Source organism: Panthera onca, chromosome B3 (genome assembly GCF_046562875.1).
Source record: "Panthera onca isolate mPanOnc1 chromosome B3, mPanOnc1 haplotype 2, whole genome shotgun sequence".
NCBI classification, from domain to species: Eukaryota; Metazoa; Chordata; class Mammalia; order Carnivora; family Felidae; genus Panthera; species Panthera onca.
The window spans coordinates 136,155,767-136,169,338 of NC_138344.1; the positions used below are offsets into that span (position 1 = coordinate 136,155,767).

At 44.3% G+C, this 13,572-nt stretch overlaps 1 protein-coding gene across 3 annotated transcripts in view; it reads right to left on the reverse strand.

Annotated features, from left to right (window-relative positions):
- Positions 1–13,572, reverse strand: part of DDX24 (DEAD-box helicase 24) — a 32,265-nt gene that overhangs the window by 3,320 nt on the left and 15,373 nt on the right. For all 3 annotated transcript variants that reach the window (XM_078447885.2, XM_060620648.3, XM_081795987.1), the window contains exons 3-7: positions 7,598–8,110; positions 6,395–6,548; positions 5,596–6,111; positions 3,401–3,476; positions 414–602 (exon numbers count right to left, since the gene is read on the reverse strand). In XM_078447885.2, coding sequence (XP_078304011.2) covers positions 414–602; positions 3,401–3,476; positions 5,596–6,111; positions 6,395–6,548; positions 7,598–8,110 — 1,448 coding nt within the window. The remainder of the gene's footprint in view (positions 1–413; positions 603–3,400; positions 3,477–5,595; positions 6,112–6,394; positions 6,549–7,597; positions 8,111–13,572) is intronic.

Sequence of the window (13,572 nt, forward strand, 5' to 3'; positions counted from 1 at the left end):
AATGTAAAACCCCAAAGGTAGGAATTACTGGCATTTGCTTCAGGAATGTGACAAACCTTTAGTATGTGCCTCAGCGAGACAAGCTGACCTTACTTCCCTACAACCACCGGATGCAATGTCCAGGCAGCCACGCTCATGGTCCTTGTCCAGTGGACAGGGAGTGGCAGAGGCTCCAGGGGCAGGCAGTGAAGAAAGGGCTCAAGAAGAAAATTCCCTAGGTTTTTTCACACTCATCAATTTCTCTCTCCCACCACATCCAGTGTCCCCATTCCTTTTTTTAACGCATCTGCCTGTTAGCTGTTGGCAGAATCATTACTTAGTTTCTAAGGTTCCTACTGCCAGAGCCTCCCAGCAAGGTGAGGCTGCGGCGTGATCCCTTCCGTTAGCACTGGGTTTGTAACACTTATTTCTACCTTGACTGCATCCATGTACTTTGTCTGCACAGGAAACAGTGGGATGTCCTCATCTTTCTTGAGGGTTTTATAAATCTTCTTAAAGTTGATCACATCCTCAGGCCCAATCAGCATAAGGCTGAGGCCTTCATTGGTGGCCCGAGCAGTTCGACCACTTCGGTGGACATAGATCTCCGAGGTGCGAGGAACCTGCCAAAGGTGGAACAGGGATGTCAACGTGTGGCCGTCACCCAACGTGCTCTTCCCCTCAGGGCCAGCAACCCAATGCTGCACCTCCCTCCCTCCCAGTCAGGCAGCAGAAACCTCTCCAGCAATGTGGACCGATCCAGCCCTTCTCCCTTAGTCCTAATTCTTCAGCCCATTCACTGTGCAGGGTCTGCCTTCCCATGGCCCCTGTTCTGCCCTCCCCTGCTTCCAGACCCTCGTGACCACCCAAAAGAACAATGACAGTCACTTCTTATTTCTTCTCTCGTCCTCCCCACTTTCCCTGACCCAACCCAAAACTGCCATTGTAATCTTCCTGAGCCAAAGCTCTGACCATAATTCCCACTCTAACTAAAGAAACTCTACGGGTTCTTCAGTAACTCTACATGAATGATTGAACATGGTAATCAGAACCAACATTTACTGAGTGGTTACAACGGGCCAGGCAATTTTAAGCATTTGCATGTATTATCTCACTTACTCCTCACAAACAGCAACACGAAATAGATGCTTTCGTGATTATCCGTATTACAGACCAGGAAACTGAAACACACAGATGTTAAGCAATACCCCCTAATAAACAGTGGAGCCACAATTTGAACCACAGCAGTCCAACTTCAAAGTCTATGCTGACCTCTGGGCTCCACTGCCTCCACTCTAATATATACTGGACATGTCACCCACAGGTGTGGATGGGCACTGACAATCCCTTCCCACTCCTGTGGCACCCACCGCTGATCAACAACAGCCTTCTCCACCGAGTCCAGATAACACGATCATTTCCAATGCAGCTCTCAGCGCCGCTATGAACCGTTCATAATGGTGCTAGAAATGAGGTCTACCAGCCATTCTTCACTTTCTCTTCCCAACATACGCCCCAACTCATGGCCAACTGCCCACTTCCACACGTTCCTTCCTCCTTCCACCTCTACATACCCAGATCCTCCCCATTCTTAAATGCAAAGCATCTTTTAGGAAGTTCTTTCCGACCTCCCAAACTGGAAGTTACTTTCCTCTCCCATTGTATTTTACAACTTTCTAACACCTTCCGCCTTAAATTACGGCTATGGTCGTCTCATCTCCTCTAGTGGACTTGATACTTCTCTGGGGCCAGGATTATGCTTTGTTCATCTGGATATCTCCCACAAGGACTGACTCAGCCTCTTTCGCCCAAAAAAGGATGAAGAAAGATTTGCAAAACAGAATTGGCAGCCTGAAAGACTTTTTAAAGCATGAGGAATTAGAAAGGAGAAATAGTAACGCCAGATAGCTACCATTTACTGGGTACTTAGCACTGTGGGAGGTGTTCATCAGCAGGAGCCCATTTAATTCTCATCATCACCCTAGGGTTTCAGCAGCATTATGACTCCCAGTTTACAAACAATGACACTGAAAACCAGAGATGCCAAGTAACGTGCCCAAAGCTAACCAACTATGAAGCAGGCCACAAGCATTCAAACGCTCCAAGTGTGGTTTTGGAGCCCATATTCCTAACCACCACGCTATGCTAATATTCACCAGGTCCATGCACTAATTAATGTCAGTATCAATAGCAGCTGACATTTAGTACGTGCTTAGGATGTGCCTTCTGTTTTTGTAAGCTCTTCACACATAATAACTTAGTTCACTTTAATAAGGACTCAGAGGGGCGCCTGGGTGGCTCCGTCGGTTAAGCATCCGACTTCAGCTCAGGTCATAATCTCACAGTTTGTGAGTTCAAGCCCCACTTGGGGCCCTGTGCTGACTGCTCAGAGTCTGGAGCCTGCTTCGGATTCTGTGTCCCCTCTCTCTGCCTGCCCCTCCCCTACTCATGCTCTGTCTCTCTCTCAAAAATAAACATTAAAATAAAAAACTTAGAAAAGTAGATACTATAATAACTTCCATTTAACAAATAAAAACATACGGTTTAAAGAGATTAAAATAGCTTGTGTAAAGTTACATGGCTGGGATTTAAGCCCAGGAAGGTCTTAAGCTACCACACTCTTCTATTTCTCTATACCAGGATAGCCAGTTTACATGCTACTATGCCCATTCCATGAAAGAAAACAAGACTCTAACCTGCCAGTAAGTATCAATTAGTTTGTCCAAATCAGAGAAAGGGACGATGTGACATCAGAAATGCCAAGAGGTTTTTTAAGAATAAATCTCATGAGGGGTGCCTGGGTGGCTCAGTCGGTTAAGGGTCCGACTTCGGCTCAGGTCATGATCTCATGGTTCATGAGTTCGAGCCCCGAGTGGGGCTCTGTGTTGACAGCGTGGAACCTAGAGCCTGGTTCGGATTCTGTGCCTCGCTCTCTGCCCCTTCCCCACTCCTGCGTGCACGTACTCTCTCTCTTAAAAATAAGCAAACATTAGAAAAGATTAAAAAAAAAAAAAAAAGAAGAATAAATCTCACAGACTCTTGAATGCAGAGAACAACTGGAGAGTTGACTGGGCGGGCGGGGGTTGGGGGGGGGGGGGGTGATGGGCACTGAGGAGGGCCCTTGTTGGGATGAGCACTGGGTATTGTATGTAAGCGATGAATCACGAGAATCTACCCCCAAAGCCAAGAGCACACTGTATACGCTGCATGTTAGCCAACTTGACAATAAATTACGTATTAAAAAAAAAAAGAAATCTCATGAGTATTCTGAAAGTGACAGCAGCTAGTCGGTCACTAGACGCCAGTGGTACTCTGCTGCATGAGGCCCTGGGACCAACAATTCCTCCTCCCTCCTGCTCCCTCCCCAAACCTTCACCTAAAAAATTCCCCAGTTAGCACAACAAAGTCTCTACTGCCCTACCTGGTAATGGATGACATGCTGGACTTTAGGGATATCCAGGCCCCGAGCTGCCACATCTGTTGCCAGGAGAACACAACTGTGGTGGAGAGACAAAGCTCGTTAATAACAACTAACAGCTATCATTAATCAAATTCTTACCACCTGCTGAATACACTAGATAAAGAAACCGAGGCTCAGACAGATTAACTCCCAAGGCATAAACACGGCCGTTCACTTGTGAAGCCAGGATCCAAAGTGGGGTCTCGCTGACCACAATCGACAAGCCACACCCTGCAATAAAAGGCTACCTTCAGTAACTTAAATGAGGTCAAGCCCATTCTAGGTCAGAGACCTCGTCTTCTATCACCGTCCCACTTACTTCCCTCACATACACATCCTTGCTTTCCTTCAAACGTGCCAAACATGCCCCGGCCTCTAAACCATTAAACTTGCTACACCTTAGGCCTTACAAGGTCTTCCTCAGACATTCCGGTTTCCTTGCTTTGTCCACACTCTGCTACAACCCCTCCCTCTTAGAGAAACCTCCCTGACCATACCCCACAGTCTGCACAACTCTGCTCCTCAGCACTCAGCATCACCTTACAAACTACAAACTTGCTTTTCAATTTATCATCTCCCTCCACTGGAACATAAACCTCATAACAGTAAGGACTTTGCACTATTCACTGTTCTATTACCTAGAACAGTGCCCGGTTCATAGTAAGCATGACATAATTTCACTGGGTAATGTTTCTTAATGTATGCGTACTTCAAAGAAAGTCAAAAGCACCTGAGGTATGTATGTCTTCGAAACGTAAGATTCTGGACTTCTCAGAATCCCCACTCCCTGTAGCTCTGATGTAGGGCATAAGAATGTATGCAAATTAAAATTTATAAAACATTAGACCGCAGCTCTAAGTCAATGGCGGCAACTTTTTCTGTAAAGTGCCAGATGGTAAATCACTTTGGGCTTTGAAACTACTCAACTTTTGCTGTTCTCTGTGCAAAAGCAGCCAGAAACAATAAATAAATGGGCCTTGCTGTATTCCAATAACACTGTACTTATAAAAACAAGCAGTGAGCCAGATTTGGTCCATGGGCCATCGTGTCCTACTCTCTGATCAAGTAAACCACTAAATTCTATCTGGCAACATTCCAAGGGAGGTAAACCAGACACTTGTTCTGGAAACTAATCACTCTGTAACTGGACAAAACACAGTGCAGAAGTCAATCTAGACTCAACCTCAACCTTCACAGGCCCTTATCCTGACGACGCGCACACTGCTGTCTGAGCAACGGTCTGGCCCAAAAAGAGATGCACAGTAACAGCACAGTAGGACACAGCATGCACTCTGGGCCTGACACGCTTGTCTGAGGCCCAGCTCTGTCACTTTCAGAGAAAGTCACTTTCATGAGAAACCTTGGGCAAGCTTTCCTAGATCTTACTGTTTTCAATCTATAAAATGAGAATAATGATAATAAATTATACGAAATAAGTATTAAAGCTAACGTTTAGCAAGTGCACACTATGGGCCAAGCATTGTTCTAAATGCTTTATATGTATAAATTAATTTAACCTATGCAACAACCTCTCAATTAGCTTCTATTATTATACTGTTATGCTAATTATGAGAGAAGTGAAACACAACTGAAGTAATTTGGTCAGCTAGAAGTGGCACAGCCAAGGTCCTGACCTCAAGCAATCTGATTCTCTCTTTTTAACCATGAATCTATTCTGCTCCTTCTCAAGGATGTTAGAATTCAATGCATGTGGTCATGTATTTAAAACGCCAGCATAATACTTACTATATCATTAAGTGTTCAATAACAGTTGGTATTATCATCACCATTACTCATTATTGTTTTTTGAGAGAGAGCAGGAGCAGAAGAGCAGAGAGAGAACCAGAGAGAAAATCGTAAGCAAGCTCTGTGCTCGATCCTACAACTATGAGATTACCTAAGTCAAAATCAAGGGCTTAACTGACTGAGCCACCCAGGAGCCCCTACCATTACTCATTGTTAAGAAAGTTTCTGTTGGGCATTATTAGCAACTAAATGCATTAGTGAGAGTAAGCCTATTTCACGATGTGCAAAAAAGGGCTACCTTCTACTGATAAGGCCTCCATGTCAGAAGGTAGCTTCCCACCCTCTCCCACCATCCTGGCAACCTTGATGTAATGGCTAGAGCCTGGGTTCTGGGTACAGGCCTGACTTACTCTTCCAGACGGGCAAACTGCTCCAGGTTTCTGAGCCTCTGCTTCTGGTGCATGCAGGCATGTAGGGTCAGTGGCATGATATCTAGGACTTTGAGGAGCCCAGAGAGGCGTTTGATGCAGGAGATGCTGTTGGCAAACACTAACGTGCGGCCCGGATGCTGCATCAGGAAGTAGTACAGATAGAAGTCTTTCTCATCAGCCTCACAGTGAATCTTGGTCTCTGTCAGTGTCTCCACTGTGGCCTCATTTCTGGTGAGATCAATGACCTTGGGCTTGCCCCTCATACCAATCTTCTGCACGAGGAGATCAAGTTTGGCGGTTTTGTCAATTTTCTTCGTGTGCTTCTTATGAAGGATTCGAGCGGGAGCTTGATGTACCAGGGTCAGTGTGGCAGAAAAAATAAGGGTCTGTCTCTTTGGATTGTATTGGGAGTCACTGAGCATCTCTAGCAGCTGTGAGAGCTCAGCAAAGTGGCCTTTCTCAACCATCCGATCAGCCTCATCGACCACAAGGCACCTGCAGATCCAGACAGATCCACATAACCTGGTTAGTAGCAGGAGTCATTTACAGCACACTCGACTACCATCGCAGCTCTCAACAGAGACACACACACATGCCACCACCCCCAGGGCCTCAACTAACCTTCCTCATGCACACTGGGTTTTCTAAAGGCCCAAGTCTGGCTGGCACCACACTGTGGCACACAGTGGTAAGGAGAAGGTATTGCATATACTACCATGCCACCCCAGGTCCACTTCAGAAAGGGAGGGAAAGGGAAAGGAGAGGTACTGTCACTTACCTGAGCTGCTTAAGATTGCTCAAATGAGGGTGCTTTTCTTTAATTAGCTCCCACAGCCGGCCCGGAGTGGCAATCACAATCTCGGGCTGGCGGTTCAGCATCCTCTGCTGTTTCTGCGTAGACATTCCACCAACCAAAATAGCAGTTTTAATTCCTATGGTACACAAAATATGAGAGACCCTGTTATTCAGTCTGGCTGCTTATTTTCTGCCATGGCTGACATAGGTGCTCCCAGATTAGCAGAGGCGATCAACCACCAGGACAGCTCCCGTCTCTTTTTGGATGGCGCTAAAAGAGTGGGCCTGGCCTAACCGTTGGTGTCACTCCTAGAAGGCACATCAAGTCTTCTATGATCTAGGCCTTGCCTGCTTCCCCAACCTCATTTCTTTCTACTCCCTCCCCTCTATCAACAACAGAAGACCTGGATTCAAACCCAGGCATATTTACATCCAAAGTTCCCGGAAAACTGAGCGGCAGCGCACAATGCTGGGAAAGATGTCACTCTGCAACTATCACACACCTCCCTAGAAACCCTGCCATCCCCCTCAATTAGAATGACTCTGAACCTCCTCTAATAGCCTACTGTTCTGTTCTCTTCTCTCGTGGAGGACTTCTCAAGGTATCCAATGTGGAAAGAACACATAGGATCATGCAGGCAAAGTGCTTAGCAAAACGCCTGGCACACGGTAAGAGTTTGGTAAGTACTGCTGCTTTTAGTATAAAGTTAAAATTCACACTGTGCAGCCCATCCCAAAAGGAATTCCCTCAAAGAGTAAGTTCAACACCCCAAGCCAGAGGCTGGCAAACTTTTTCTTAAAGGGTCGATAGTAAACATTTTGGCCTAGTGAGTTAAATGGCCCCTACTTCATTCTGCCTTGATAGTGCAAAAGCAGCCACAGACACAATGTAAACAAATGGGTATGGCTGCACTATCGTTACACTTTGCCCGTCTCTGCCCTGAGCATCCACCATTTGCAATAAATAACTAACTACCCATGCATCTAGAACGGCATTAGCTGTGTGTCATTCTTAGGAGAACTGACAAAGCATCAAACAATTTCTGTAAGGCTTAATTCTCTGGCAGGAGAGAAAGATTTCCCCTAAAGGGCAGGAGCCACAGTTCATTCACCTCTGCCACCCCGGCATCTAGGATCCTCTAGGATCCTCGGAAATATTTATTGACTGGAATTAAACAAACCTCACCTGTAAACTTGGCCACGGCATCAATATGTTGCTTAACCTGGACAGCGAGCTCCCTGGTAGGAGTCAGAACCAGTCCGAGCAAAGGGCGCTTCGGATGTGCTTTACAGGTGGCGATTTTGCCACCCAGCTCTTGCTTTAACCCTCCAGTCTGCTCTTCCTCCAGCTTTTCCTCTTTGCCTTCATCCTGCTTGGGGATGGCCTTCTCCCTGATCAGCGAAGAAGGTCCTTCACCAGCATCATCACCACAGAGGGGCAGCGCCCGGTCCGACACGGCAGCTCCAGTCTTGATCTTGCTGGGTGGCGCTCTAGCCTTCAGTCCAGCTTCACCGGGCAGGGCTTCTCCCTCAATTCCAATCTCCTCAGGCAAAACTCCACACTGGGTCCCGGCCTCGGTCCCGGCCTCGCTAGGTAATGCTCCTGGGTTCCCTAGAGTCGGAGTGGGCTTCTTTTTCACCTGCCACTGCAGTACTGCGTGGATCATTGGAATGGCAAAGGCAAGGGTTTTTCCACTTCCTTAGAAGTAAAACAAAAACAGAAACGGAAACGGTGCGAATCAACAAACGCACATACCTTTTCTCTCGGGCTCTTTCTTTTACACAGACTAAGGGATCCTGAAACGGCCAAGTGCCAGGCTGACCAAGCCAAAGCTCCTCCACCCAGCACAGATTCCCCCACAGCACTGCAACCAGAGGCATCTGGAATTAAAAGCCGAAAAAAAGTCTGGCAGACTAGCCCTGAGGCCTAAGGTCACCAATGTGAACTACACACAAAGTCCACGCACTGAAACTCTAAACAGATCGACAAGTTTTGCGCGTGCGTGTTGTCACTGTTGTGAAGAAACAACACGACGTTAGGGTGTGAGGAATGGAAACCTGTGTATAGTTTTCCAAGACCTTAGATGGAGAAGGTGGGAGTAGAAGACAATTTTTTTAGTTTTTGAGAAAACTTTAAATCAGCACACTTTTCTCTACGTTTGAACATTGTCAAACTGACCTTTGAATGTATACGACGCCCCAATTCACATCCTCTAGGTGGTTAATACAAACCAACAAGACACCGCAAGTTGAGAATTTAAAGTAGTTCCAAAGTTATAATGCCCCAAGCAAAAGCAAATAAATGATCTCTGGAGAAAGAAACCTTTATCATAAGCCTCAAAGAATTCTCTCTAGTAATTTTCAGAGGAAAATGAGCAGCTCTCAGTTAAAAAAAAAAATAACCCACAAGAAAACAAGGTATACTAGGAGCAAGAACTGTAAGAGAGCAAAACAGACCCATTAACACTTCAGATAAAATGGCACTTTTCATCAGAAACCATCAAAGCTAGAAGACAGTACTACATCTTTATTTGAACACCTGAAAAAAAAAATCTGACAACACAGAACTCTCCACTTAGCAGAAATTCCTTTCAAAACAAATGTAAAATAAAGACATTTTGGCACACAGAAGCTGAACAGTTTATCATCAGCAGGACCTGGACTACAGGAAGTACTAAAGGGAGCATCTTCCGTGCAAAAGATGCCTACTGGATGCGATTCTGGATCCGTACAAAGGAAGAGCACCAAAAATGGTGATGGTAACATGGGTAAATACGAAAGATGTCGTTCTCTTATGTAAACATATTACTTAAGTTTAAACTTATTGAAACTTAAAATTATTATACATAAAAACGCATTTTGGATTTCTAAAGTATATAGCAAAAAGCACAAAGGAGAGGAGAAATAGAAATACATTTTTGTAGGGTTCTTGTACTATATATAAAATAGTATATTATTACTTGAAGGAAGAGCATAACATATTAAAGATATATACTATGAATCCAAAAGCAACCACTAAAAGGAAATAACAGAGTTACAGCTAATAATAAAAGATATAAAATGTCATCACAAAAAATATTCAATCCCAAAGAAGAGGAAAAAGAGAATAGCAAATAGCAAAACAACATATTACAACCCAACCATTACCAATAATCAAATAAAATATAAATGACCTCAACAAATAAGACTGTCAGACTTAAGAGCAAGACCCAAGTATATGCTGTCTACAAGGATGCCATTTTATTTTTTTCCTTGCAAGTCTCAGTTTAACATAAAGCATATTTTATAAAGATGAAAAGCCAGTGAAGAGGTACATAGGGCAAGGTCTGGAAGGGTCCCAAGTGCAAGGGCTTCTGTCCCTGTGGAATGGGGGCACACCACCCTCCTAGCACACAGGTATGTTCATCAATCTGGAAGCTCCAAGAAACCCACTTTAAATACAAAGACATAAGTAGGTTAAAAGTACAAGTGTGGGGGCGCCAGGGTGGCTCAGTTGGTTGGGCGTCTGACTTCAGCTCAGGTCACGATCTTGCGGTCCGTGAGTTCGAGCCCCGCATCGGGCTCTGTGTTGATGGCTCAGAGCCTGGAGCCGGCTTCGGATTCTGTGTCTCCCTCTCTCTCTGCCCCTCCCCTGCTCATGCTCTCTCTCTGTCTCAAAAATAAATAAAAACATTTAAAAAAAAAAAAAAAAAAAGTACAAGTATGAGGGAAGCCTGGCTGGCTCAGTTGGTAGAGCATGTGACTCATTCTCAGGGCTGCAAATTCAAGCCATACATTGGGTGTAAAGATTACTTTAAAATAAAATCTTTTTAAAAAAGTACAAGTATGAAAAAAACCACACCATGCTAACATGAATCAAAATAAAGCTGGAAAAGGTACATTAATATGAGAGAGAGAAGATTTTAGAAAAAAGAAGACTGGGGATAAAGAGGGCCATTTCATAATGGAAGGAATAAAGTCATTTAAAAGATGTAACAGTCCGGGGCGCCTGGGTGGCGCAGTCGGTTAAGCGTCCGACTTCAGCCAGGTCACGATCTCGCGGTCTGTGAGTTCGAGCCCCGCGTCGGGCTCTGGGCTGATGGCTCGGAGCCTGGAGCCTGTTTCCGATTCTGTGTCTCCCTCTCTCTCTGCCCCTCCCCCGTTCATGCTCTGTCTCTCTCTGTCCCAAAAATAAATAAAAAACGTTGAAAAAAAAAGAAAATTAAAAAAAAAAAAAAAAAAAAAAGATGTAACAGTCCTAAACACGTAAACACAAGTAAAACAGAGCTTCACAACACAGGAAACAAAAACTAATGGAACTGCAAAGAAAATTATCACTCAAGGAAAAATAAGTAACACAAATATTCTAATATATTAAAGCAATTAAATTTGTAGTTAAAACCCATCCTACTAAAAGTGCAGGCACAGATAAATTCTACTAAATAAGGTAGAAAAAAAAAAAAAAAAACCAATTCTATACAAACTTTCAGAAAATTGAGAATACTCAAGTCATTCTGAGGCCTGAATGACTCTGTGACTCCAAAACCAAAGACATTATAAGAAAACTACAAGCTAACATCTCATGAAAAGAAATTCAAAACTTATCAACAAAGTTTGGTAAATCAAATCCAACAATATATAAATGGAATAACACACCGTGACCAAGTTTGGGTTATCCCAAGTATGTAAGTTTGGATTAGTATTTGAAAATCAGTGTACTTCACCATTATCAACAGACTCAAAATGAAAACCACTAATCTTTGTTTTTTAATGTTTATTTATTTTGAGGAAGAGTGCGAGCAGGGGAGGGCAGAGGGAGGGAGAAAGTCTCAAGCAGGCTCCATGCTCAGCGCTCAATCCCACAACCTGTGAGATCATGACCTGAGCCGAAATCAAGTGCTGGACGCCCAACTGATTGAGCCACTCAGGTGCCCCAAAAAACCAGTTATCTTAATAAATGTAGAAAGAGAATTTCAAAAAACCCAACAAGCATTCCTAATAAAAAAGTTCAGCAGGGGCGCCTGGGTGGCTCAGTCGGTTGGGCATCCGACTTCGGCTCAGGTCATGATCTCGCAGTCTGTGAGTTCGAGCCCCGCATCGGGCTTGGTGCTGACAGCTCAGAGCCTGGAGGCTGCTTTGGAGTCTGTGTCTCCCTCTCTCTCTCTCCCCCTCCCCTGCTTGTGCTCTCTTTCTGTCAAAAATAAATAAATATTAAAAAAAAAATTTAAAAAAAGTTCAGCAAAGTAGGAGCTGAGGAGAATTTTCTTAATCTGATAAAAGGCAAGTAAAACCTGATATCATACTTAATGATGATGCTTAACAATAGTGCTCACTATACCATTTCAATTCAAAATTGTACTGGAGATTTTAGTCACTGCGATAAGACAAAAATAAAAGGCATCTAGGCTGGACGATAACATCATCTTTGTAGAAAATGTGCTGTAATCTTCAAGAAACTACTTGATGGTACCAACTTGGAGGGTGTAAGTCAATATACAAAGACATCATATTTCTATTTGTTAGCAACAACCTGAAATAGAAAATTTTAAGTTGCCATTTACAATGGCATCAGGGGCGCCGGGGTGGCTCAGTCAGTTGAGTGTCCAACTTCAGCTCAGGTCACGATCTCATGGGTCATGGGTTCGAGCCCCATGTTGGGCTCTGTGCAGACAGCTCAGAGCCTGGAGCCTGCTTCAGATTCTGTGGCTCCCTCCCTCTCTGCCCCTCCCCTGCTTGCACTCTCTTTCTCTCAGATAAACATTAAAAAAAATTTTTTTTAAATGGGCAGGAGAACTGACAAGACGCCACCAAGGCATCACCAAGGAATCCACCAAGGAATATGGACGACAAACAGGCACTTGAAAAGATGCTCAAAGATTAGCCAGGGTTAAAGACTGTACATACCAAGTGTTGGCAAAAACATGGACCAATTCAAACTCTCATAACTTGGTGGGTATGTAAAATGGTATAATCAGTTTGGAAAACTCCTAAAAAGTTACACTTACCGTAACACCTAGCCATTTCACAGGTATTTACCCAAAAGAAATGAAAGCATATACACATACAAGGACTAATACACCAATATCTATGATAGGTGTTTTTTTACTGTTTATTTTTGAGACAGAGAGAAAGCGCATGCGCGCGCACACAAGTTGTCTTAATAAAATGTAGAAGGGCAGGGGCAGGGCAGGGAGAGGAGGAGACAGAGGATCCAAAGTGGGCTCTGTGCTGACAGCAGAGAGCCCAATGCAAGGTTCAAACGCACAAACTGTGAGATCATGACCTAAGCCAAAATCAAGAGTCGGATACATAACCGATTAAGCCACCCGGGCGCCCCTACAATAGTTTTATTTGTAACAGCCAAAAACTACAAAGAACAAAAATACCCATCAATGGATAACCAAACTGTGCTTTATCCATGTACTGGAATACTACTCATCAATAAAAAGGAATGAACTATTGGTACTTGTAATAACATGGTTGAATCTCAAACTATGCTGCAAGAGCCAAAACACCCACCTCCCCCAAAAGTCCATATTGTACGACTCCATTATATACAAGTCTTGAAAACACAAACTAATCTCCAGTGCTAGAAAGCGTATCAGAAGTTGTCTGGGAATGAACAAGGAGCAGGACCCAGGAAAAGAGAGATTACAAAAAGGGCCCAAAGCATCTTGTGGGGGTGATGGAAACATTCATTATCCGTGCGGGGAGCAGCTTGTTCACGGCCCCGTAAGTCTTTGTGAATCTTAGGCCTGCAGAATCCCAGCATGCCACAGAGATAACCTGATAGGAGCTGAGGTACGAATCCAAATGTCAGGGTCTGGCAACAGTGTGTCGCACAACCTTGCCTCTGCTTCCGGAAACCCACTTCCAGGCCTCCGCACATACCAAAGCAGTAGAGCGGAATGCTCAAGAGCACACAGACCTCATCTAGAATCCAGGCACTACCACTTTTCAGCTGTGCAGTTTTAGGGACACGGTCCTCTGTGAGGCTGAGTCTCCTCACCAGTAAGACGAGAATAATGCAGCCTATCTCAGGGTGGTCGTAAGAACTGAATTCATCAATGTAACGTACTTAACACAGTGCCTGATACATTTTATCTAAGAAAATGTTCTAAATTATTATTATTAGTTCCATTCCCCCGAGGCTTCCTTACTCTCCCATCCATGTGACTCTTA